The 26,904-nt window shown below is 44.3% G+C and overlaps 1 protein-coding gene across 1 annotated transcript in view; it reads left to right on the top strand.

Moving 5' to 3' along the window:
* The window catches only part of ADRA1A (adrenoceptor alpha 1A), a 450,910-nt gene extending 426,825 nt beyond the window's left edge, over positions 1-24,085 (top strand). Inside the window, exon 3 of the mRNA XM_069214162.1 lies at positions 21,492-24,085. Coding sequence (XP_069070263.1) covers positions 21,492-22,006 — 515 coding nt within the window. The 3' untranslated portion in view covers positions 22,007-24,085. The remainder of the gene's footprint in view (positions 1-21,491) is intronic.
* The last annotated feature ends 2,819 nt before the right edge of the window (positions 24,086-26,904 follow it).

Raw genomic sequence — 26,904 nt, 5'->3', positions numbered from 1 at the left:
GGATTAAGCTTGTGATGTTCACATAGCAGGCACAGAGAGCTATTGCAACACCGACAGCCTACTATGTACATGCACCTAAACATGTGTTGTCATTTGCTCTGCAAAAAGCATTGTCAAAGAAATAGCTAATTTATTTAGGGCTGAATCATACTAGCATTTTCAATGTTTGTTTGTTCATGCTCTTAGTCGTTAATTCCTAATCCGTAAACTCCCAATATTTGCAAACACCTGAGCTATGGCTCATAAGAATAAAGCATTTTTTCAGGATCAGATAAGGACACTTGGTCCCTCATTATGACCCTGGTGGGTCTCAGGTGCGGTCAGACCGCTGGCCAAAGTGGTGGTCCGACCGTGTCATTATGATCATGGCGCCGGTGTTGGAGTGTAGTTATTATAATCAAAATTAAATGTTTGCAAATTAATGTATAATGATGTTGCATAGAAAATGTATTCATGTGCTTTTAACCTACGCGTTTCAAATGTGCCCACGGGGTTGACCTCCAATGTATATGATGATCAACGGAACTGACTGATAATTAATTATTGATGTACTCATGAGTGGTTTTGTATTAGCATTAAGAGTTATATGTTAAGATTTTGCTAAAATTAATTACTAGGCCTTAGTTAACATGAGTCGGGGCCTAACTGCCGGTCTCATACTAATTGTGTTTTTCTAACGTGCAATGTGCTGACTTGCTGAAGGACATGTAGCCGTACTTTTCCAGAAGCTAGAAGATGTGTGTAACCGTAGTAAATTATTTCTCATGAGACCCGGCTTGCTCAAGGAGACATTCTTGCTGAATGCAACAGTGTAAACTTGCAACAGGTACAAGGTCGCCTGAACTGGTAGAGACAATGGGACTACTGACTGAGCCTGCGAGAATAAAAGTTTGTACCTGACATTCTACCCGTTGGAGACGTCAATTACAGGATCCAATGAACTACGTGAGAACTCTACTAAAGTGAAAATCCTAGTGAGGTGACAAACAAATTATTTTTGGGAGATAATGATGCACCAAAAGTTGCCCAATTGGAAATTAGGAGACTGTACAACAAGATTAATATAACACCGTGTCACAAGGAGAAACCAGCCATTACGTGCCATTCTTTGCTAGTACCTAGCCACTTTGTCACTCTGTTTGAATCTTTGAACCATCCTTACCGTTGTCTTGCCCGATTCATACTCTTCCTCCTTATGAGGGAAGTGTTCCTTATTGCCCGGTCTTGCTGAACTTTGCTGCGTTTCCTGGCTGATGCGAATCAACTGATGTCCTGAGGATGAAGACTGACTCTGTATGCCTACCCATTATGGAGGGTAACTATATGATGATGACATTGTAAATGTCTGTTTGCCTTTTCTTTCTAGGTACCAACTGATTCTTTTGATAGAGACCATAGTCAGATGTTTTCTAAATTTGTGTTGCTAAATTATTTAGCATGAAGCCCAACATGCTAATGCTAACTCGAGCTAGTTAAGGGGTTCACTAAACGGATGCAAATAGACAATTGACTAAATCTATGCTTTGTTGAATCATGCGCTAATGATATTCTGCTACAGTTGATCCATGTTGACGTCGTGCTGTTTTAATGTTTATGATCTTTGCTTTGATTAAATCTTATTCGAGTTGCCATATTGTGACATTGTTGATGTGTTTTCTGTTATTGAGACGAATAAACTTGCTAGTAGAGTGTAACCAATAGGGAATAAATATTGTAAATCTTACTAAATTTTGTGTGGTTATTCCTGACTGAAAGGTCATGGGGTGTTCCGGTTGTCTTAAGGTCATTAACTAATTTGATTGATTTTTTATTGGGAATATTGATGAGGTTATTGATCTATTGATTGACATGCTGATTAGTTATCTCGTCTTAAGGAGTCTCTAATCAGGGTCAAAAGATAAATTGGCCTAAAACGAGTCCCATACTAAGCAAATTATCTAGGGCGGGACGCGTTATCAGTTCTGGTAGCAGAGGACGGTTAAGGCCCTTTGGGGCCCTAGGACGAGGGACCATTGTTTTAGAAGTGTTTTCGAAATAATGCTAATTGGAGAGATGATGTGCCCCTCAGTCCCAAATGACTTTCCCGGAATCTCAGAGCTTGCCGAAGTGAGTTGGGTATGTTCTCAGCGTTCTAGTGATGGTATGAGTGAAGTAGGATTTGCGCTTGCTCAGCTTGTGCATATCGCAGGTGAATTGTGAAGGTTTGTGAGAATTTAGGCCAGGTAATGTTTTAGTAGGAGTGGGCGTACTCCACAGTATGAGAGTAGGGAAGTCGGCGAACTTCATGTGAGTGTGGTGCTTTGCGCTCAAAAATTGTCCACGTGGTTGTTGGTAATGTACGGACCCGGCGTGGTCTAAGACTCCAGAGTATATTGATAAGTGTATGAGACACTTGGTTTATGTTGTAATTTGCGTGCTTTAATAGGTCAATCGGGCGTGGTTGATGAGTCAAGTTTGAGTCAAAGTGTGTGAGTGAAACCTTCGATGGAGATTTGGTAAGTTCTAAAGTGCACTAGGACGAACCATTGACAAGTCGAGAGTGAAATTTGCGAGTCAAATTTTGCTTGTGAGTGCGGGATCTGAGAAGGAGAGACTAGCGGCCGAGGCTTCAAGTGAAATCTCTGTAAAGTTCTGAAGCGATTGTGTTACCCTTCGTGTAGTAAACCAGCAAATTTTAGTTTTGTTGTTGAAGTGCTCGCAATATATTACATTAGTTTTGAGTGAATAGAGAGTGGGGAAGACAAGCCGCAGGACTTTGTCAACCACAGTGTGTGTGAGTGTGACGTCATTGGAGCTGTGCTGGGATAGGTCAGCTAGTAAGAAGGGTCGCACACGGATTGGCAGCCGTCCGTGAGAGGCAATTGGTTGAGAAGGTAGGCAAAGAGTGTTTTGGGAACTAAAGTCACTTCCTGATTAGATTCTAAACGAAATAAAAGACGCAAAAATGAAGTTTTTCAAGGCTTTAAAGAGCGCTTTGAGGGGAGATGTGTACATTACAGCGAGTGTGGGGGAGCCTACACTGCCAGAGGATAGTCCGGCTTTTGCCGTAATGGAGGAGAAGGGACTCGCGCCATGTCTTTGGCTAAAGCAATGGTGCACATTAACAGAGAAAGATGGGTGTTTGGCGTTTCCAGAGAATTAAACTTTTTACATAGGGGTTCTAGAGAATTTGCTGAAAGCATTAAATGTTCAAAAGCCACCTCCGAGACCAGCTCAGTATTTGGCGTTAGCGTTTTGGGAATTAATGGCCATACCACAGAGGCAACAGAAATTTGAGAGGAGAATGAGGAAAGCAGAAAAGACTCTAGTGGAGGCTAGATGGGATAGTGAGACCAGGATGTGGAGAAGGGAAATAATAGACGGAGTTAGGATGTTTCCGGCAATAACTCAAGAAGCCGAAACACAGGGGAGAAAGGCCACTTGTAAAACAGATAAAGGGCTCTAGTAAGCAAAAGGAGACTCAGAAGTCTTGGGTAGATGCAGATGATTCGGATGATGATGAGTTTCTAAATCAGTTGTTACATGATCGACCACCACCATATGCCATAAATGACAATAGACTGAGTATTAGTGCGAGTCCTGTAAATTCGACAAAGAATCAGGGGACCACGAATACAGCACAGGCAAATAATGTTATCACATCAGCTCCGATATAGAATGGTGCTAGTGTATCCACTGCACCTGAGATGCAGATACAGTTGCAGCCACCACCAGTTCAGAGGCTTTACCCTGATGTCCCAGTACTAGGGACGACTACGAATTTGATGGTTCTGTCTGATCCAGCATAACGAGATCAAAGTTAGTGCAGATTGAGTCAACTCCACATTTGCTGCCCCAGCTGCAGCAACCAGTGGTTACGAATTACACTTCGGTCACAGGACTGCAGTCAGTAATGAATCAAGCTATGGGAGTCAATGCCCCACCGGGATTGGGAAATGGACAGACACCAGCTGCTATATCTTTGCCAATTACCGTTGGTCCATTGGTTAGACAAGCTTCACACTCCACAGACTACTCCTGCGACAGCAGAGCGGTCAGAAAGCGAGGAATTCCTGAATTTTGTGAGGTTGGGGGTGGAAGCAGCTGAGCTAGTTGAAGGGAGCATGGGAGTGACCAGATTAGAGTCATACACTGAAGCAGAATTGAGGAATTTGTGCCCTAAGATAACCAAAGAAATGAGTAAGGTGCACCAGAGGTTGGCAAATTTGGCAGACAAATAAGGCACAGACTTAGACAATGCTAAGCATCTGAAAAGAAGTTATAGGTTAGACTTCGAACCTAAAGATTTTGATCACATGAGGTCTACTGGGATGAAGGCACACCTCAAAGAGACACTACAGAGTGCGCAGGTTTAGGGAGCTTTAGAGAAGTGGGACGGAAGATGGGCAAAGAAGAGAGCTAAGAGGAAAAATTACTGCCTGGAACAGCAGCAGGCGAAAGCTGTGCCAGACACAGGAACCATAAAGATGTTACCGATGAGAGAAAGAGCAGGAGGGGTTCTAGTTCATGTACAATGGTCTAGAGGTGACATTTTGTCATTCACAAATGATTATCCCAGGTTGAGGGAGATGCCAATAGAATGGTACCAGCAGACAGACAGGTTTGTGAAACATGCAAAATGTCTTTGGGAAGACCTTAATACACTGTTTGAGAATATAGTTCCAGCTGATTTGTGGCTTGAGTGCAAGAGGAGTGTGGATTGGCCGACAATGGAACCGCCAAGGGACAGAGTTACAGGAGCACCGTCTCCTGAGGTGATGAAATACTACTATAAGGTGACTGAGTTCTTAAAGCAGAAGGTGTCGCCGCAGAATATTGATTGGCAGAAATTGATCGAACGGCACTAGAAGGCAAAGAGTCGATACATGCTTACCATGAGAGGTTGTTAAAGGCATTCAAACACTACAGTGGCACAGAGATCGTAGAACCGAAAGACATGAATCACCTTGTGTTCAGGTTTGTTGAAGGATTAAGAGCAGAGATTAGTCAGATGATTAAGAAACATTTGATCTGTTGGCAAGCAAAGCCAATTGATGAGGTGTTACAGTATGCAAAATACTGTAGTGATGAGATTGAGGTGAAGCAGAGAAAACTGAAAGAGAAGGTGATGGTGATGCAGATCAAAGCGGCTCAAGCAGGGATACAGGGGAATGGAGTACAGCAGATGGTGCAGCAACAGCAAGGAAACGGAATGTTTCAGCCACAAACGAGGTGTAGGGCTCGGGGAGGTTTTGTGAATCGTGGTCCAGATTTGAATACTGTTGTGGTTCAAAATGACGTTCAGGGGATGAAAAAGATGTCACCATGCCATGCGTGCGGGGGCGTGGGACACTGGGAGCGGGAATGTCTGATGATGGTGCATGATGGTGTTGTTCAACAAAGCAATGATGTCAGTGCATCTCAAAATGTGATGGGTCCAAGAATGGGGAGTACAAATCCTAACTTCTATAATAACATGGTTCAGATGCAGGTTCTCCAGCCCATGCAACAAATGCAAATGCCACTTGTACAACCAGTGCAGGTGCAGCAAGTACAATGGGAGATTCCCATTGTACCTAGACAGCAAATGCAGTTGCCTTTAGCTCCGATGGGACAGCAACAGGTGATGCTTCCGCAACAGGTCACAGGTCAAACAATGAGTCAAAATAATGCAGTACAACAGTTCCCGTTGCGTGGTGAGAATGGAATAAACGATGAATGGTTGGATGACTGTTCGGATAGTGAGGAGTGCAGGCTTGCAGCATCCCTAGAAGTAGATCAGAGGGGCCCTTATGTGCAAGGAAAAGTGATGGGTCACAAGGTTTCATTCCTGGTTGACACCGGAGCTACACGCTCTACTGTTAGAAGTGCAGAGGTCCCGAAGTTGCCGCTTTCAGGGCATACTATAAAGGTGATAGGAGTAGTAAATCAGCTCCTGACTAATCCAATTACAGATCCGGTCCAGGTTGAGATCGGTACCTTTTCAGGGATTGCACAGGTTTGTAGTCTGTGATTCAAGACCCGCGTCCCTACTGGGAAGAGACTTGCTGTGTAAGACGAGGTGTTCAATCACCTGTCCAATGAAGGCATTGAGGTGCAGACCATCAGTGATGATGAAGGGGACCACAGATGAGAAGTACCCTTTGATAAGCTTTTTCCCAATGTTCACAGTGACCGATTTGCCAACCGAATTGCAGGGGACAGTCACTGAGAAAGTGTGGGATTTGACAGGAAAAGAAGTGGGACTGATAAAAGGAGCAGAACCAGTCAAAGTAGATGTGAAGCCAAACGCCATGTTTCCCCAGGTACCACAGTGCCACATGGCACAAGATGTCCTGATGACGTAGGTAATTGCGGACTTTGTGAAGCAAGGGGTCCTAAAGGATGTGATGAGAAGCCCATGTAATTCGCCAATAATGGGATTGAGAAAGCCTTGTGGGAAAGTTTGAATTGTCGTAATCAGAACCAAATACCGTCAACAGCAAATAAGTCACTAAAGGCAGAGAGAGGCATGTGAGATAAAAAGCATGCAAGTAGGAAAGATGCAGGTAGGTTAGTAGGCTTGAAGACCGATGGGAAGTGTGCATGCAGCAGAGTTCATATGTTTCTTCTTTTATAGGAAGCTTGAACAGGGACACCCTTACCAGTTATGGGAATGTGCAGGCTATGTCTCTATGTTAACAGCTGAGCCCTGTAGTGCAGAGCACCCCTTACAGTGCAGGAAGAAGTGTGGAGCTCAAGCCCATGGCAGCGGCTTGAATATCTCACCTGTAAATGTTGACTAGCCTGAGCAGGGAGTTGAATGTGCACTTTCAGAACGGAATGGGCAGCACATACAGCTCTGAAAGCAGCCCAATGAAGAATGATAGAATGCCCTACTCACTAGATTGTACCTGGAACTGGGTCTTCCTTAAGATTATTTTAAACTTAATCCAAAAATGTGTAAACACAAATGAGTTAATGTCTCCATAGGCTTTTTAAATGGACTGCATCAAAGATGTCACAAGTTGGGGCCTATCCTGTCTCTAGAAAGGGTTTGGATTGAAAGGAAATTGTGGGGCATATTTAAGAGCCCTATGGCCACCTTAGCGCCACTATAGCAATTTTTTTTTATGCTAAGGAGGTGCTAAAGTGTCTTTTTCCACGCGCCATACAAAATGCATGCATCATCCCACTTTGTAAACTCTTGCGCCACATTACACTTGCGCCAGGCATAATGTATGCAAGGGGGCCATTCCAACGCTAGGAGGGCTACAAAAACGGTGCAGTGAAATTTAACAGATTTTGCAGCACCATTTTTGGCGTCATTTTTAACACCAGCTCCGAACAGGTGTTAAAATGGTGCTCCCATAGAAACCTATGAGCCTTCTTGCACTTTGATACACTAGCGTAAACATTTCTGACACTAATGTAGTAAAGCGCCACTATAGCATCAAAAATGTTGACGCTATGGTGCTTACGACCGCTAAGGTGTGCTGTATTGTAAATACAGCACAACCATGGTGTTGTTAGTTGCTCGTAGAGGGACACAGAAAAAGGGTCGCCTCAGCTGCCATGCACCACTTTTTCTTAAATATGGGCCTGTGTGTGTAAGCTGAAGTAAGCCGGCTGCCAGCTCAGTGCTGTGTATTCCTTCTCGTTCATTCCCTCACAGATGGACTTCTGAAACAAGGCCATGTGAATCAGAAAGAGGTATAGCGAAAACATTCCACTCTCTCTGACCAGGCTGGTAGATGCTCACGGCAATGAACTTTGAAGATGAATTAAGGGCCTTATTTATACTTTTTGGTGCAAAACTGCACTAACACAGTTTTGCACCAAAACGTTTTTGCACCATTTTTTAGCACCAGCGGGGCACGATATTTATGGAATGGTGCAAGCCGGTGCAAAAGGTAGGCTAGCGTAAAAAAAACATGACATTAGGCAGGTTAGAGTCAAAATAAATGACTCTAACCAGATTAGTGTAATTTGTTGATGCCAAGGGGCATATTTATACTCTGTTTGCACTGAACTAGCGTAATTTTTTTTTTACTCTAATTCGGTGCAAAACTAACTCCATATTTATACTTTGGTGCTAGACACATCTAGTGCCACATTTATGGAGTTAAAGTCATTTTTTGGAAGTGGAAACCTACCATGCCTTAATGAGATGCAAGGTAGGCGTTCCTGTGCAAAAAATGACTCTGTGGCCTTAACGCTGTATTTATACTCCCATGCAAAAATGGTGCAAGGGAGGGAGGAGGAATCAAAAAATGGTGCAAAGCTTGCTTTGCCCCATTTTTTAAAGCCTGGGTCAGGGCAGGCATTAGGGGACCTGTGGGCCTATTTCCATAGTGGAACACCATGGAATAAGCCCACAGGTGCCCTCCCAAGGCCCCAGGGGCACCCCCACCCACACCAGAGGGACTGCAGAGGATGGGGGACCCCATCCCAGGTAAGTACAGGTAAGATTGCATTTTATTTTTGAAAGTGCCATAGGGGCCCCTGAAATGGGCCCCCATACATGGCACGGGATCATTGACGATGTCCAGGGGACCCTTGTCCTCTGTGCTGGCCATTGGGGTGGTGGGCATGACTCCTCCCTTTTCTAAGGCAGGAGTCATGTGGCATGGTAGGTTTAGCACCACAGAATGACGCTAATCTGGTTAGAGTAATTTTTTTTTTTTACTCTAACGTGCTTAAAGTCATTTTTTGGTGCTAAACCCTCTTCTTCTATACCGCCAGCCCCACCTGATTAAAGTCTTTTTTTTTTTACTCTAGCCTACCCTTGACACCTGTTTGCATCATTCCATAAATATGGTGCCTGGCTGGTGCACAGAAATGGTGCAAGCCGGTGCTAAACTTTTTGGTGCAAAACTGAGTTAGTGCAGTTTTGCAGCAAAAAGTATAAATAAGGGTCAATATTTTGTAAGTTTGCCCAACTTTTGCATCAAAAATTAAGTTAATGAGGCGCAAAAAAAGTATAAATCAGGGCCTTGGTGCTAGATGGGTCTAGCACCAAAGTATAAATATGGAGTTAGTTTTGCACCGAATTAGTGTAAAAAATAAAAGGCTATTTTGGTGCAAGCAAAGTATAAATATGCCCCTAAATATGGCGTTAAGGCCATAGAGTCATTTTCTGCATGGGAACGCCTTCCTTGCATCTCACTAAGGCAAGGTAGGTCTCCACTTCCAAAAAATGACTTTAACTCCATAAATGTGGCGCTAGATGGGTCTAGAGCCAAAGTATAAATATGGAGTTAGTTTTGCACCGAATTAGAGTACAAAAAATGACACTAATTCGGTGCAAACAGAGTATAAAAATGTCCCTAAATGTTTAGAGCAGTACAAAGTGTTTAGTCAGGATGAAGCTGAATGTGAGAAATTTGAATGCAGCTGTGTTTCCTAGTTCTGGTTTCTTGTGGATTTTGACAGTTTTAGAGTGAGAGGCCTTGGAAGAATTTCCAATAGCTATCCATCGACGATGCCTGCTGTCGGCCCTTCCCCTTCCTTTCTCTCTAGACAGTGGCATTCAATCTCTTGCATATCTAAGAGGCGGGTGAACAGCAGTTAATGCCTGCTCCAGCCCCCTCACTGTCAGCCATGTATTCATGAGGCCTCAGATTTCCCACATTAAATTGGGGGTGAGAAAGGTAAATTTGGGGATGTGCAGCTGAACACACGCAAATTCAGGAGACCGCCACAAATCTTTGCTGAGTTGGAAGATCTTGACACTTTCCTGGCATGTTGAGAATAAAAGGTGGTTGGTTGAAGTAGCCAATAGAAGTTGAGAACTGTGTTATCTTCAGAACAACTCGGCCAACCAAAAATGTCATCGAGGAGATGACCACAACAGCTGGATCCCTTTGAGGCAATTAAGCAGATAAGTGCATAAGTGTGTTGCCTGTTGAGCAGGACTATCTTTTACTGCACTAAGCCACTGGGTCACATGCTCTTCCAATTAGCGCTGTGCTATCTATGGACAAGAAATCTCTAAACGCATTTTGTTTTAACTGTTACATTGGTAGTACTAGCCTAAACTGTTTTTTTCTTTTCTCTGATTCCCAGTGCATTAGGAATACCCAAATCTGACCTTGACATTGGCTGCTTTCTATTTTAAAATGACTTGGCAAGGCAACAACATTCCAGAATAAGTGAACCAAAAGCCACAGAGAATTATGTTTATCTATTTACAAACCACTACAGCAGTATGTGAGGAAATTACTTAAGAAATTGCTTCCTATAATGCTGGGTGCTTTTTTCAATGCTTCTTAATCTTTTCTTTGTTATATTATTGATTATGCCTGTTACAAATTATAACATCACTAGCAAATAAAAAACAGATATCATCTCATTAAAATCCTTGAAAGTTCAAACTCTATACTGCATTACATTTAAACAAAGAGGCACTCATAAATGCCATTCACAGTTATTGTATTTGTCCTCTTATGTTTCATCACCATAGCCTTTCCAACTAGTCGCCCTATAATCAGTGTGCCCTATAAAGAGCACAGTCACAGGAATTGTTCATTTACATCATATTTTATGATCATTGAGATATTTTTAGATACAGTCTTTGACAAGTAGCTACATTTAACCTTCTGGACCTTATGACAGCAAACTCTTTAAATTATGAAATACCCATTTTCTTACGAACAAAGCACGTTTTTATTGACTGTCCATTATCATCCACAGTGATCATGAAGTAGATAGCTTGTGATCCCCACGCAGTTCACACTCAGCAAAATTATCTGCTTCTGCAATGTGTCATAACATAGGAAAAAATATAATCATGCATTGGAAATGATCTACTTTCACTGAGTAGCATTGCTTTCACGTTTAAAATGTTGTTCAGTGGCCATTCTGTGGTAAAATAACTGGTTATTTTCAGTACCTAGCAGACCTCTGTATACCTTTAACTGTAAGATTAAATTCAGGCCTATCAGCTCCAACTGAAAATTCACAAGGGTACAACAGTTGTTACTCCTTAGGCCCACCATACCTTATGTTATATGGTATAATGTGTTGCAGCTGATGTGCTTCTGTTCCACCCATTCACACAGTACGTTAGGGAGTGATAAAGTTGTCTCCATCTAATCCTAGTTCTCTTCTCAGTGTCTCCTAATGAGTGTCCTGGGCTTTGCCTGATATTTACCCCTACCCAGAATTACTGGGGTTGGAGTCATCTGTGATACTTGGTAGCAGGAACCGATCATTATAAGGTGTACACCAAGGGTACCTAAAGAAATGAGGAATTATCATGCAAATTAGTAGCTCCACACATGATTACCCTATTGATTTCCAATGCTTTCTCTGAATTTCAATGGGAAATGTCTGCTACTTTCAGATGCTGAAGTTTCCAGATTAAGCACACCTCATCTGCGGAGACTCTTTGTGAATTGGGCCTTTTCTGTTTGGGTTCTATGACTCACGGAATTTCAATTTGGAAGGGGCGTGAAAGGGGCCTTCCTCCCATATTGTGATTTGGTATAGAACATATCAATGGCTTGCAAACACAATTCTGGTCAGATGCCATTGATCAGTTAATAGTTAAGTGATTCACTAAGAGGAAGGGGTCCTCTTTTGAACTCTTCCCGTTATGGAATCGTGATGGCGGACTCCGGAAGAGTAGGTAGACGTCAAGGCAACCATTGTCTGTTCCCCCGGAAGTTTTTTAAAACTGAAAACTCTTTTCTAAAGCAGCAGTGGTATCTCTAAGGAACATAGGCTGCTTTAAAAACGTTTCTTTTTTGGAATGTAATCACAGAGATCACTTTCTTGGAGCAGAGTTCTTGTACCATTCATTATTGGCCCTGGGCCACTTCAATGTCTTCAGTAGTGCTCCCAATATTCAAACATTCTACTGTAGCTTGCAATTCAGAAGCCATGTGCCAGACGTGAAATTCTTCACCTGCTTAACGGCCTCCAACCTTCAGACTTGCAGCCTGGTCATCTCTTTGATATGCAGGAAGCCTGGCTAGCTGGCTCTTGTGTTTTTGTATTAAGTTGTGTGAAGTGATTGTACCTCTTTCAGCACTCCCAACATCATTATATGCTTCTCATATTGAATTCCTGTCAGCAGCGTAACCATAGCCCCTGCAGCTCCCGTGCTGTGGGGAAGCCTGAGCTCCAGGGTGCTCCCTCTGGCACTCTGCATGGGCAGCAGGAACCTGGCCTGAGAGCTCCTGACTGGATCCAGAGCATGGGTAGGGGGACCCTCCATGTACTTTGCAGGTGGGGGGCCCTCAGGTTTCGTTACACCAATGATTCCTGAGTGCATCAATGCATATTGGTTTCCATATTTGGTCATGTAATGTTATTTATCTAGCATTTTGTTTAGATATTCAATGCCAGTGGGAGCTTCATTTGATACGGCAGTGGGTGCTCCCACGAATCACAGATTATCCTTTGGACTGATTGTTCCCTATGCATTCAGTAAAAATACATCTTTTATATTTGCACAATTAAATATATATCCAGTAAATAGGGTGACATTTTGTTAAAAATAAATAAAAAAAGTTCCTCTACTGTGTTAAATATGTTATTAGTAGATACTCCTGGAATGGAATCTGGCTAGAAGGTGATCTCAATTAATTCTCCCAAAGGTATAGATGGTGGCTCTGTACTTGGTTTCCTACCCGTAGCTGTAACCTCCTTTGTTCTTGTTCCTACCGTCTCCTTCGTAAAGGAACGAAGGTTGTATCATTACTTCATGATCTCTTCTACAGACCGCTTGGTGACATTCGCAGCTTTAATCCTTTGCTGCATCCTGATCCAAATTTGTGTTTTTTGTAGCCTCAGGAACAGGCCTGGAAGGTTTTGCAAAAAGCTTCTTGGGTTAAGAAGCACACCCTTCAACAAAAATTGCTAACTCTTTGTTCGCTGCGTTTCAGTTCATCTTCCTGCTAATCTCTTCAAGAGGTGATGACTGGACTTGTTGGACAAAAATTCTCCTGTGATGTAAGAGAAGTTCTCTTTCTACTCTGCAGCTGAGAGTTAATGTACTTCTCGAAAAGGGTGGGGCCATCACTCACTGCCATTGTGACAGCCCCAATTTGTGACACACCGATTCGCAAATTTCGCTTCAATATTTAAAAATAAATAATGCTTAGAAATCATGATCTGCACACAGGAACGATTTGGACCTCATATTTAGTGATTCCTAATTTGCGAGTTGGTATTAGTCGCCATTAAGGAATCAATAAATATCGTTTTTGTACATCAGGCCACAGATCTGCACTTCAGCTGCGGTCCCTTGTCTTAAACTGCAACCATTGTTATCTATGCCATTAAAGTTAGGATCAATTAAATGTAAGATAAGTCTTGGATACACCCCAAAAAGGATGGTTCCTTCTTACCTGATGGCCATGCTACTTCTTTTATGGTACACTAGCATACCAGGTATATTTCCCCCCTGGCTGAACTCCTGCTTTTTATAAAGTATGCACAACATATCCCCTAACTGCAAGTTTGATGAATGAATACTCGAGTGGCACTGCCTAACATATTTCTGTACTGTACTTTATTTCTTCTTTTTCTGCTTTTGTTGACTGAAATGTTCACAGGTGATGAAGACCAATCTCCACTAATAAATAGATATTGTAAAGCAGGCTTTATATTATTTTAAGGCGCACCACAGTACAATTTAGCATGAACTCCCATTTCTACAGGTTTGCTAAAGGCCTTTCTTTTGTGTTTTTCCCCTCCGGCCCAACGGACGAGAACGTCAATGTCCAAATAGCTCCGATCTTTGATCTTGACTGACTGCTGAGGAGGCTTTCCGAAAAGGGTATGTTAGGGCAGGTTAGCAGTGAATGAGCCAACTACTCACACAATTATAATATTGAAAATGTACGGAAGAAACCACACATTGAATTTCCTCTTGGCTCATACATAATAGGTACTGTTGTTAACAACCGCAGCCATTTGTTTCAGCCATTTGAAATTTGCTAACTGAGCTCATTTGTGGAGCAGAGATTGAATGTTTCTCTTGTGTCAATTGTTCACTTAATAGCTGTACTGGGTTGAAACGGTTCTTTTGTAGACCAAATTATACCGCACCCATTGCTCAAATATTCCTTGTTTCTTGTATGTGCTTCGAATATGCAGCAATGAATGTTAAAAACAACCAATATATCAGCGATTTAGAGACAAAAGTTTGACCAAGAGTTGCTGGAATTCAAATAGGTGATCTGAGGCAGTGCTTAGTTAGTAAAATGGTATTTGCAGGTGCCCAGAGTTTTTCTCAAAAGCCTAAAGCCAACGCCGATGAGTGTCTGGATTGCCGAACATCAAAGGTGCATAGTTTTGATTCCACCCCATAGCTCTCTTTCACAGTAATACACTACCTGTCTCTTTAATTCACTCTTGCATGTTCTTTTTCATCCCAGCTTTCTCTTTTGTCACTCTTGGTCCTCCTTTCTCTTTCTCCTACTTTTTTCCGTTTGTGTTGATTGAACTCCCGCCCTAAGGTAACTGTTAGAAATGGGGTCTTTGGTTGACAGTCAGGTTACCCCCCTGTTCAAGCAAGGACCCTCACTCTAGTCAGGGTAAAAGAGAATCACCCTCAGCTAACCCCTACTTACCTCCTTGGTAGCTTGGCAGAGCAGTAGGCTTAACTTCAGAGTGCTAGGTGCAAAGTATTTGTACCAACACACACAGTAACTTAATGAAAACAATACAAAATGACACAACACCAGTTTAGAAAAATAGGAAATATTTATCTAAACAAAACAAGACCAAAACGACATACACAAGTCAAGTTATGAATTTCTAAAGATTAAACTCGAAAATAGCGCTTAGAAACACAAAATGCTTCGATGAGGTGTTAACACGGCGTCGTGACGGAGTCGTTCCCAACAAGCCGACACTAGCGGTGCCGGACACGGAGTCGCGTAGACCCCCAAGTACAGTACCTTTGGTGAAGTGTGAAAACAAGTCGATGTGCGAAGTCGGGGATCGTGGCGTCTGTGCGAAATGTTGAATCCACGCACTTCGAGCGGTGTCGGTCATGACGTGGTGCGGCGACTTCCATTGAGTCGCGGACTTCAGCGGGGCTGCAGCAGTGTTGGGCCTGCGAAGGTCGTCGTGTTCCAGCGAAGATCACGGAGTGGGTGGCAGGGGGCATCACCAGATTCAGCAGCAGCATTGGTCTAAAGTCGTCCGAAGTTGATTTCCTTGGATTTCCACCAGCTTTCCTTTCTAGGGCCCAGGGACTGGATAGGGCACCAGTTGTCAGAGCAGGAGTCTCTCCAGAGACCCCAGTGTCTGGCACAGAGAAGTCTTTGCTGTCCCTGAGACTTCAAACAGGAGGCAAGCTCTAAATCAAGCCCTTGGAGATGGAAGGCACACAAAGTCCAGTCTTTGCCCTCTTACTCTGGCAGAAGCAGCAACTGCAGGATAGCTCCACAAAGCACAGTCACAGGCAGGGCAGCACTTCTCAGCTCTTCAGCTCTTCTCCAGGCAGAGGTTCCTCTTGTTTCCAGAAGTGTTCTAAAGTCTGTGGTTTTGGGTGCCCTTCTTATACCCAATTTCTCCTTGGAAGTAGGCCTACTTCAAAGTAAAGTCTGTTTTGAATGTGAAATCCTGCCTTGCCCAGGCCAGGCCCCAGATACTCACCAGGGGGTTGGAGACTGCATTGTGTGAGGACAGGCACAGCCCTTTTAGGTGTAAGTGACCACTCCTCCCCTCCCTCCTAGCACAGATGGCTCATCAGGAAATGCAAACTACACCTCAGCTCCTTTTGTGTCACTGTCTAGTGTGAGGTGCAACCAGCCCAACTGTCAAACTGACCCAGACAGGGAATCCACAAACAGGCAGAGTCACAGAAATGGTGTAAGCAAGAAAATGCTCACTTTCTAAATCTTAAAATCAACTTTACTAAAAGATGTATTTTTAAATTGTGAGCTCAGAGACCCCAAACTCCACATGTCCATCCGCTCCCAAAGAGAATATGCACTTTAATCAGATTTAAAGGTAGCCCCTATGTTAACCTATGAGAGGGACAGGCCTTGCAACAGTGAAAAACGAATTTAGCAATATTTCACTGTCAGGACATATAAAACACATTACTATATGTCCTAACTTAACCATACACTGCACCCTGCCCTTGGGGCTACCTAGGGCCTACCTTAGGGGTGCCTTACAGGTACGAAAAGGGAAGGGTTCGGCCTGGCAAGTGTGTACACTAGCCAAGTCGAATTTACAGTTAAAACTGCACACACAAACACTGCAGTGGCAGGTCTGAGACATGATTACAGAGCTACTTATGTGGGTAGCACAACCAGTGGTGCAGGCCCACTAGTAGCATTTGATTTCCAGGCCCTGGCACCTCTAGTGGACCTTACTAGGGACTTACTAGTAAATAAAATATGCCAATCATGAATGAACCATTCAACATTACAATTTACACAGAGAGCATATGCACTTTAGCACTGGTTAGCAGTGGTAAAGTGCTCAGAGTTCAAAAGCCAACAGCAACAGGTCAGAAAAAATAGGAGGCAGGAGGCAAAAAGATTGGGGATGACCCGGCATAAGCAAAAAAGTCCAACAGTAACTATAACTTTCCCCCTCATCATGCACAGTTATCTGATCAATAATTTTACTTCAAATGTTACAATGATGTTATCAAAGAATTTGTGGTGTAATTAGCAGTACATGGTGAGGGTGTAAGTTATAGTTACTTGAAAGAACTCTAACTATAATTGCTGAATTTCTATGGTTTTGTACAAGTAAATTCAGAACTACTAATTACAATACATTAATCCAAGCACCACCACTTACAGTCTTTGGCCGTGTGCAGCTGTGGTTGGCTGCAGGGCCTGCAGCCAACCCCTATTACAGCCCAATCCCAAATTGCCCACGGCCTTTGGCCATGCGCAGCAAGTGTTTCGCCATGGAGCACGCCAACCACTATAACCACCCAACCCCGTGCTGCCCACGGCCAAACAGTCTGTCTCTCTTTGTGTGAGAATAGGTATTAGAGGGTGTCTCTGGGTGAGAGTGTGTCTCCCTGGGTGTGAAAGTGGATGCCTGAGGGACTGAGTGGTTTGTGAGTGGGTGCATGGGAGTCTGAGTGGGACTGTGAGGGGGTTCAGCAGTTTCTGAGTTGGTCTGTGAATGGGTGAGTCAGTGTCTGAGTGGGTCTGTGAGTGGGTGTGTGAAGGTCTGAATGGATCTGTGAGTGGGTGCATGAGGATCTGATTGGGTCTGTAAGTGGTTGTGTCAGTGTCTGTGTAGGTCTGTGAGTGGGTACATGAAGGTCTGAGTTGGTCAGTGAGTAGGTGGGTCAGTGTCTGAGTGGGTCTCTGAGTGGATGTGTCACTGTCTGAGCGGGTCAGTGAGTGGATGTGCCAGTGTCTGAGTGGGAGCGTGAGTGTTTGAGTGGGCCTGTGACTGGGTGTGTGAGGGTCATAGTGGGTCTGTGAGTGGGTGTGTGAGGATCTGAGTTGGTCGGTGAATGGGTGCATCAGTGTCTGAGTGGGTCTGTGAGTGGGTGCATGATGCTCTGAGTGGTCAGTGAGTTGGTGTATGAGTGTTTCAGTGGGTCTATGTGTGGGTGCATCATTGTCTCACTGGGTCTGTGAGTGGGTGCATCAGTGTCTAAGTGGGTCTGTCAGTGGGTGCACGAGGGTCTGAGTGGGTGCATAAGTGTTTGAGTGTGTGAGTGGGCGCACGAGTCTGAGTGCATGTGTAAGTGAATGAATTAGTGTATGAATGAGTATGTTGTTTCTGTTCCAAAATCTTTTCATATTCTCGTATATGTTGTGAATAATTAATGTATTTTCGTGAATATCACGCATGGTGACGCAAAATTATTTTACCTATATCACAACCCTGGGGTCAGGATGCCTCCACCCTGACCCCTTATGCCAATTTCAATTAGGATTTTCACCCCTGGGAACTGTGGCCCTTGAAATAAAATGGCGGCAACAACTTTTTAATCAGGTTGCAATCAGCCAACTACAGAGCTTCTTTTTGCATTCAAGAAAATGCACAAATATTTGTGAATTATTGGCAAATCCAGATGTACAAATTTGGATTTCTGTGTAATTCTGTCGAGTGGGTCAGGCTCTAGTGGTGTCTAAAGGTCCTATGTGAATCAACATGGGAAACACAACCTAACTATAACGTCCGTGTAACCTTTCTTTTTTTTTTTAAGTGAATTCCTATGTTTTTTTTAAATTCGATTTCCTAACTATAACATCTCTGTAACCTTTGTTTTTTTCAGTGAATTTGTATGTTTTTTTTTTAACGTACTCTAATTTTCAGTACTAAACTGGGGAGGTGGGCAACCTGGTACATGGCAGGCGCCCTGGGGGGTGGCAGTCCCCAGGGCCATCTGTGGCTCCTTGCGGGGGGCCGCGTCGCCCCCCTCCCATGAAGTGTGTCCTGAGAAGGTGGTGGTCTCTGGGGCTACAGGGTTCTGAAAAGGCCCCCCTTTCTATTTTTAAATATTTGCCCGAGGGAGGTGGTGGTCTTTTGGGCACTGTGGTGGGGGGCTGCCACCGCCCGCACATATTTTGAGAAATGCCCCATGGAGCTGTTGGTCTCAAAGGCTGGGGGGCCTGCGCAGCCCCCCATCATGCAATTTGAGTAATTCCCCCAGGATATGGTGGTCCCTTGAGGTGTGGGGGGACACACGACCCCCGCACACAAATTCAGCAATGCCCTGGTGAGGTGGCAGTCCCTGGGACTGCAGAAGGTCCAGGCATTCCCTGTGTTATATTGGTTTAAAGCCCCGGGGAGGTGGTGGTCCCTGGGGCTGTGCGACTGGGGCCCCCCATTACCATTGTTTGAAGCCCTGGGAGGTGGTGGCCCCCAGGGCTGTGGGGAGCCGGGCCCCCTCTCACGTTTCATTCCCTTAAAGCCCCGGGAAGATGGTGGTCCTTGGGGGCTGCAGGGGGTCCTGCATTAAAAATCTAAATGCCTCCAGGGCCTGGCCCACCCAGGGGGCTCACAGAAACAAGTGTGGGAGCCCAGGCTTGTTTTTTTTTTTTTAAAGCAAATTCCCACAAATTTGCGAATTTTTAAAACTTGCTGCAGAAATGTTTTAAAAAAATGCTTTTTAGCCCTGGGAGTTACCTCTGGGACATCGTTACCAGAGCTAAGGGCTCAGGGTGTCCCTACTCTTGCACATTTTTCCCATTTTGTCACATATTTTAGCTGAAGTTGAGTCCTACTCAAGCAATCAATCAATCAATCAATCAATCATGGATTTGTAAAGCGCGGCTAATCACCCATAGGGTCTGAATGCGCTGAATGTAGGTGTGCAGCTCAGTTGAAGAGACAGATCTTGAGGTCTTTCCTGAACTACTTTAGTGATGCTGTCTGCCTGAGCTTGTGGGGAAGTGTGTTCTATGTCAGGGTGCTGGTTGGAAAAGGATCTTCTTCCTCGTGCTGTACTTTTCTGGATCTTGGGGACGGCTGCAAGGGTGATCTGAGAGGAACGGAGATGTCTCTTGGGTACGTAGAATGTGAGGCGGTGGTTGAGGTATGGCAGTCCTGTGTTGTGCAGTGCCTTGAAGGTGTGGATCAGGAGTTTGTATGTGATGTGCTTGTTGACTGGAAGCCACTGTAGGTCTCTGTCATGGGAGGAGATTCGGCTAGGTTAGGGGATGTCCAGGATGAGTCTGGCTGCTGCATTCTGGACTCTTTGTAGTCTTGATTGAAGTTTCTTGGTGATGCCGGCATAAAGTACATTGCCGTAGTCCAGTTTGCTGCTGATGAGTGTGTGGGTGACTGTCTTCCTCGTGTCAGGGGGAATCCATTTGAAAATCTTCCGCAGGTGAAGGAGGATGTGGAAGCTTGATGAAGAGACAGCGTTAATTTGGTGGGTCATAGATAGAGAGGAGTCCAGGATGACGCCCAGGTTGCACGCATGGTCAGTGGGGTGGGAGCATTACCCAGAGCGATGGGTGACCAGAAGTCATTCCTGGCAGAAGGGGTGGAGCCGATCACAAGGATCTCCATCTTGTCCGAGTTGAGCTTGAGGCAGCTGGCCTCCCTCAAGGCGGTTACTGCTGTCATCGCGTTCTGGGAATTCCTCTTGGCTTGAGCACAGTCCTCGGTCAGGGAGAGGATCAGTTGTGTGTCGTCAGCGTAGGAGACTGTGTTGAGCTCATGTTGTTTGGTGATCTTAGCTAGTGGAGCCATGTAGACCTTGAAAAGTTGGGCTGAGTGAGGATTCTCTGGGCATTCCGCAGCAAGTATCTTTCGGTTCTGACGTGAACGGTAGTAGGCTAAACCTCTGTTCTTCCGGTGAGGATGGACCTGATTCAGTTCAGGGCTTTGTCTCAGATGCCGGTGTTGTGCAGTCTGTCACAGAGGGTGGAGTGGGAGACAGTGTCAAATGCAGCAGAGAGGTCGAGGGGGATGAATGCAGCAGTGCCTCAGTGGTCCAGTATGATGCGTATGTCGTTGGTGGCTGCCAAGAGTGCGGTTTCGGTGCTAATGGTTGCTTCTGAATCAAGACTGGGATGGGTCTAGGATACGGTGTGTCTCGAGGAATTCGGTGAGTTGCTGGTTGATGGCTTTCTTCAAGATTGCTGCCAATCAGAGCTGTGTATTTACTTGCATGAGCTCATCATTTTCTGCAAAGTCTCGAGTCCAGATATATACAAATTTTGATTTCTTTGAGTTTCTCAAAAACTACTGAATGGATTTACACTAAATAATAGAATGCGTAATCTGCATACTGACAGCTATTTTTCTGCCAAATTTGATGTAATTTCATCCAGTGGTTCGGGCTGTAACCTTTTTCAAAAGTCCTATGGGAATTAACATGGGAAACACAACTTTTTTTACCCTTCCCTCTTTTTTCTCAGCCCCCTCTTGACAGATCACCCCATGCACAACAAGAATCGCCAGGCAGATTCATCAAATGGTGCCAAAGTATAGGCAACTCAACTAACTATAACTACCTATTACAACTGTCAGTAGTAATACATTTGTCTATATATATATTCACTTAAAAAAACAAAGGATACAGGGACGTTTTCATTGCAAAGTAGAATTTAAAAACAAAACATAGAAATTCACTTAAAAAAACAAAGGTTACAAGGAAATCACTCAATGTCACAGGTGAACAGAATTTTTGATTGAGATTCTCAAGTCATAAATGGATTCAAGAAAGTCAAAAAAGTGTACAATTTTTAACATTATTCTAGAAACTGCAATTAACCCTCTATGAGTGATGCTGTACCTGAAGTCAGCCTTGGTTTATTTTGGTGCCTAATACCCTGCTACTTTATTGCCTGAACAGGTTTACTGTAAATTTGTTGTTATTTTATACTGCCAAGCGCTCAATGCACAAGGGTACTTGTGGACATTCAGTAGTAATGCTTCGGTTTGCTCTAAATTATGTTTTGTGATTGATGCTATAGGTCACTAATATGGATCATATGGCACTAGAAAGCCACTTCAAAACCTCATTCATCTTGATGATTGTGGTTTCTCTTCATATGCTCTAACAAAGGCAAGTACAATTGTCTGTTACAAGTGGAAGACTAACACATTGTATTTTCTTTTTCCAGGATCCATCTTCCCAGCAATGAAGGCCTCTGACACAGTTTTTAAAATAGTATTTTGGCTCGGATACTTCAACAGCTGTATTAACCCGATCATCTACCCATGCTCGAGTCAGGAGTTCAAGAAAGCATTCCAGAACATCCTGAGAGCCCAATGTTCCCAAAGGAGACAGGCCAGCACCAAGTACTCTTCTGCTTTCAACCTGAACAGCTCAGCTCAGCATAGCCCAGCAGGGCAGAGGGACATGGTGCGCATTCCTGTGGGATCTGGTGAAACATTCTACCGGATCTCCAAGTCTGATGGGGTGTGTGAGTGGAAATTCTTCTTGCCAAGCACATCAGCCAAGCAGGCCATCTCAAAAGACAGCTCACACTGTTGCACTACTCGAGTGAGGAGCAAGACGTTCCTGAGAACATGTTGTTGCATTGGCTCTTCGGGAAGCCACAGTCAAGGAGGCCATAACATGCCCACAATAAAGGTTCATACCATCTCCCTGAGTGAGAACGGAGAGGCCGTATAGGAGGCACAGTAACGTTACTTGGCAAGTGAACAGATCACATTCTTTCATGGCTACAATTAAGTCACAACTTGTACAACCTCAAAACTCTTTATTGGAAAACATGGGCTAACAATGAAGGAAAACACCCCCTAGGCTGGTGGCAACGAGCTGTTTCAAGTGGTCTTTGGGCTCTGGGCTTTTCAGCCCATTCAAGCCTGAATGCAGTGTAGAGGAATCGCCGCACAATTTTCAAAATGAAACATTCACTGTGTGATGGTACAGAGGTATAGTACTTGAAGACAGGGTGCGAAAGCCTGAAAGTCTGAAATATTTTTATAGCTCTGTTCAGAACCCTTAAAACAATGGCTTATTTAGCCAATATATTTGGAAAATCGTGCTGTGCAATGAAATTGTTTGTCCATATTTTTAAAATATAAATTCTGTCTGATAATCCCCCTACTGCCTAGAAGATGGTTAAAGTCGATCACTTGCAAGTGCTCCATCAGCACATTATGGGATTGGTGTTAAACATTTCCACTGATGCTTGTAGTTCCCGGTGCGGCACAGGGTGCTTCAGTCAGCCCACTGGAGAGACATTCGTCCATGAAAGAAACAAAAAAGCAGACAACCGCAACAGTACTAGCCCACAAACATGGCAATGGTGAACAATGAGGAGCATTGTCACCCTGCCTCTCAGGCATTTTCTACAACTCTGGTTATTGGTTCTATTTTCATTAACTTGCCTTCTGCTGTGAATCTCCATCTCCTCCCAATGCAATGGCCAAATCACTCTGCATGCTGCTTGTCTGCTGCCATCTTGTGATCGAGTTTTCGAGCAGGCTTCGTTACTCTCCGAATGCGTCATATTACAGAGGATTAACAGCTCTGTAAGCAGGGAATGGAACGTTTACTGTCAAAATTCCATAATGATCCCTCATTCCCAATTTACTAAGCAAGTGATAACTGTGGGACAGAGTGAAAAATAGCATTTGAAAGTTTTGTTTTTATCAGGACATTAACTAAGAAATTATCATGTGGTATATATATTTTTGACTTAACACTGCTAAATGTGTAGTAACTCAATTAAAACATAATTTTTCACCTCCAACCAGTGCTTAATTTGTGCGTGTTGTTTCCGGTGCTGAGCACCGGCACTTATTGTTGAGGGCCGGAGTTTATTCTTCTGCCTCAAGCATTTGCTGCCAGCAAAAGACACATGGGAAAGACGGAGGAAGAGAAAAACGAAAAAGCGTCACAAAGGGAGACAGTAGAAAGCTGCAAGAGTGAACTGCAGGGGTAGGGAGTGGCTTTAAATGGATTAAAGAGGCCATAGATGGCTTCAGGATTAAGCTGCCTCAGTATTCTTTGCTCGCACCTTTAATTGTGGCAGCCGCGTGTTTAAAAGGAGGGCTTTGGGCATCAGGACTTTTTATTTACAAATTAAGCACTGCCTCCAACATGTTGTGAACCCATTTTGTTTCGCCAGCTTCCAGCAAAATGGAAAGTTAGAATCGTTTGCTCATTGGTGAGAAAATTCTGTTACTTTTCAGTGGGGGTGTACAATGTTTTATTACACAAGCAAAGTATTATATAGAACCCGGTTTTTGGCCTACCCGTGGTTCACGAGTTCAAAGTGTTTTCCTTGAAATTTTTACATTTTCAGCTCATACAGCTTGATTGGTGAAGAAAAGTTAAACTTTTAATGAGAAAACCACTATTAGGAAAAGGTTGTAAAGGGCGGTGAGTAATTGTATTTTTCACAAGAATTATGGGAAGTACACAAGGGAAATCTTTGCACCTTCGCATACCAGTAGACTTTATAGCGATTTTCTCCTTGGCTCACTCATCAGCTGTGCATGCTGCATTCATATTGGGGTTGTATAGGGAACGGCGCAAGCAAACTACTCTCATAAAAAAATGGTGGACGGCAGGCCTGTTTCATGTGGGCCAATACTTATGTTGGAGGAGCAAATGTGTGTATTTAAAAAACTCATTCCAGAATTACAAAATAATTATTGGAAAATAAAGTGTATGTAAATTGACATGTTCTTGCAGTTGAGTTTCTCAGGAATCTATTTTGTTAATAAAAACTATGTTGACAAAAATGTTTCAAGGAGTAAACATTTTTCCACGTTTAAAGATGGGAGTTCTTGCGTTTGTGATGTTCAGGTAAAGGCTGGAAGGTGGGATTTAAAACAACATTACAGACTAGCCCTAAAAAGGTAGGGCCATATTTATGGGCAAGTCATGCAGCTCAGCGGGACAGAGAAAAGGTAAAAAAGAGCCCTGTTTAAAAGAATGTGGCACATTCCAACCTGTCTATGGACATCATTTAGGGATCGCCAGGGGGTCGCAGGTGCGGCCCCCCGCTTACCCTTTGCGACCCCTGGCACTGCCTCTGCAACACCTGGCCTCAGAGGTGGCAAAATCAGTGCCAGGAACACAGGGGCAGCTTGTCCTTATGGACGTTGCTTGGGGCTTCACTTCCTTGTTTTCAATCCTTTTTTTTTATTTCACTAATAGTGAATAATATATTATTTACTATTAGTGTAATACACAACGGATTAAAGTTAGCTGGAACATGAACCTCCATGGTAGCTGAGGTAAGTACAAAACACTTAAGTGTATGTTGTGTGCATGCTTGCGGGTGAGAGTGTGCTTATGTAAAAGAGTGTGTGCGCTTGAGTGAATGTGTATTTGTGTAAGTATATGTGTGTGAGAGAAAGTTAAGATGAAATAGCTTGTGATGTCACTTCCGCCACCCCTGACATTTTGGTGAATTAACCTCTATGCCTTTGTCCCTGCGGTGATGCCATTGTGGCTGCCTAGTGCTGACGCAGGCACCCTTGCGCCATGGCGCAAGTGTGCCTGTGTTGTAAGGAGGATTGTTTTTGTGCAGAAAGGGACACCTTCCTGCAAGAAAACAATCCTCTGAGGAATGTTGTTCTTTCTACGAGTACTGCAGAATACAGAACACACAGAAAGAGGGGAAAAAAGAGGGGAAATAAAGATATTTCTCATTGTTACGCCTCACCTGGGACGGTGTAGAATGTTGACACATTCCCATATCTACAACTTCTGGTAAATCTGGGAATGCATCAAAATTCATGAATGGTACATGTGAATACATGTGCAACTCCCGTGGAACACCTCCCTAGGGCAATTTCGGCTGTGTTGCTTTACTCCAGATTTATGAAGCCACTCAGGGCCACGTAAGTTAGCTTTGCGTGACTTCGTTAATAGTTTTTTGGGCTTGCATCGCTCTTGCACCATATTACATGGCTTTGTAAATAGTATTTTGGGCTTGCGTCTGTAGGAGGCTGGCCTGGCTTGTAGTGGGTACCAAGGGGTACTTACACTCTGTGCCAGGTCCAGTTATCCCTTATTAGTGTAGAAGAGGTGTTTCTAGCAGCTTAGGCTGATAGAAGGTAGCTATAGCAGAGCAGCTTAGGCTGAAGTAGGAGACATGCAAAGCTCCTACTATACCACTGGTGTCATATGCACAATATCATAAGAAAACACAATACACAGATATACTAAAAATAAAGGTACTTTATTTTTATGACAATATGCCAAAAGTATCTCAGTGAGTACCCTCAGTATGAGGACGACAAATATACACAAGATATATGTACACAATACGAAAAATATGCAGTAATAGCAAAAGGAAGTAATGCAAGCAATGTAAAGTTACAGTAGATTGCAATACGAGCACATAGGTATAGGGGCAACACAAACCATATACTCCAAAAGTGGAAAGCGAACCACGAATGGACCCCAAACCTATGTGAGCTTGTAGAGGGTCACTGGGACTGTAAGAAAACAGTGAGGGTTAGAAAAATAGCCCACCCCAAGACCCTGAAAAGTGGGTGCAAAGTGCACCTACAACCCCCAGAGAGCACAGAAGTCGTGATAGGGGGATTCTGCAAGGAAGCCCAACACCAGCAAAGCAACAACAGTGGATTTCCGGACCTGAGTACCTGTGAAACAAGGGGACCAAGTCCAAGAGTCGCGACAATGTCGAGAGTGGGCAGATGCCCAGGAAATGCCAGCTGAGGGTGCAAGGAAGCTGCCACCGGATGGAAGAAGCTTTGGGTTCTGCAAGAACAAAGAGGACTAGGAACTTCTCCTTTGGAGGATGGATGTCCCACATCGTGAAGAAGCTTGCAGAGGTGTTCTCATGCAGAAAGACCGCAAACAAGTCTTGCTAGCTGCAAGGGTCGCGGTTAGGGTTTTTGGGTGCTGCTGTGGCCCAGGAGGGACCAGGATGTCGCCACTTGGAAGAGGAGACAGAGGGATGCCCAGCAAGTCAGGAAGCCCTCACAGAAGCAGGCAGCACCCGCAGAAGTACCGGAACAGGCACTTAGAAGAGGAGTGAACCGGAGTCCACCCGAAGTCAGAAAAGGGAGTCCCACGACGCCGGAGGACAACTCAGAAGGTTGTGCACTGCAGGTCAGAGTGTCGGGGACCCAGGCTTGGCTGTGCATGAAGGAAATCCTGGAAGAGTGCACAGGAGCCGGAGCAATTGCAAATCACGTGGTACCCAGCAATGCAGTCTAGCGTGGGGAGGCAAGGACTTACCTCCACCAAACTTGGACTGAAGAGTCACTGGACTGTGGGAGTCACTTGGACAGAGTTGCTGAGTTCCAGGGACCACGCTCGTTGTGCTGAGAGGAGACCCAGAGGACCCTAAATAGCCAGGAAAGGAGGTTTGGCTACCTAGGAAGGCGGATAGGCTAGTAACACAGGTAAGAGCCTATCAGAAGGAGTCTCTGACGTCAGCTGCTGGCCCTGGCCACTCAGAGCAGTCCAGTGTGCCAGCACACCACTGAATCCAAGATGGCAGAGGTCTGGGGCACGCTGGAGGAGCTCTGGGCACCTCCCCTGGGAGGTGCAGGTCAGGGGAGTGGTCACTCCCC

This window comes from Pleurodeles waltl, chromosome 11, assembly GCF_031143425.1.
Source record: "Pleurodeles waltl isolate 20211129_DDA chromosome 11, aPleWal1.hap1.20221129, whole genome shotgun sequence".
NCBI classification, from domain to species: Eukaryota; Metazoa; Chordata; class Amphibia; order Caudata; family Salamandridae; genus Pleurodeles; species Pleurodeles waltl.
The sequence above is the reverse complement of the archived record's forward strand: the minus strand, read 5'-3'. Positions and strand labels throughout refer to the sequence as shown.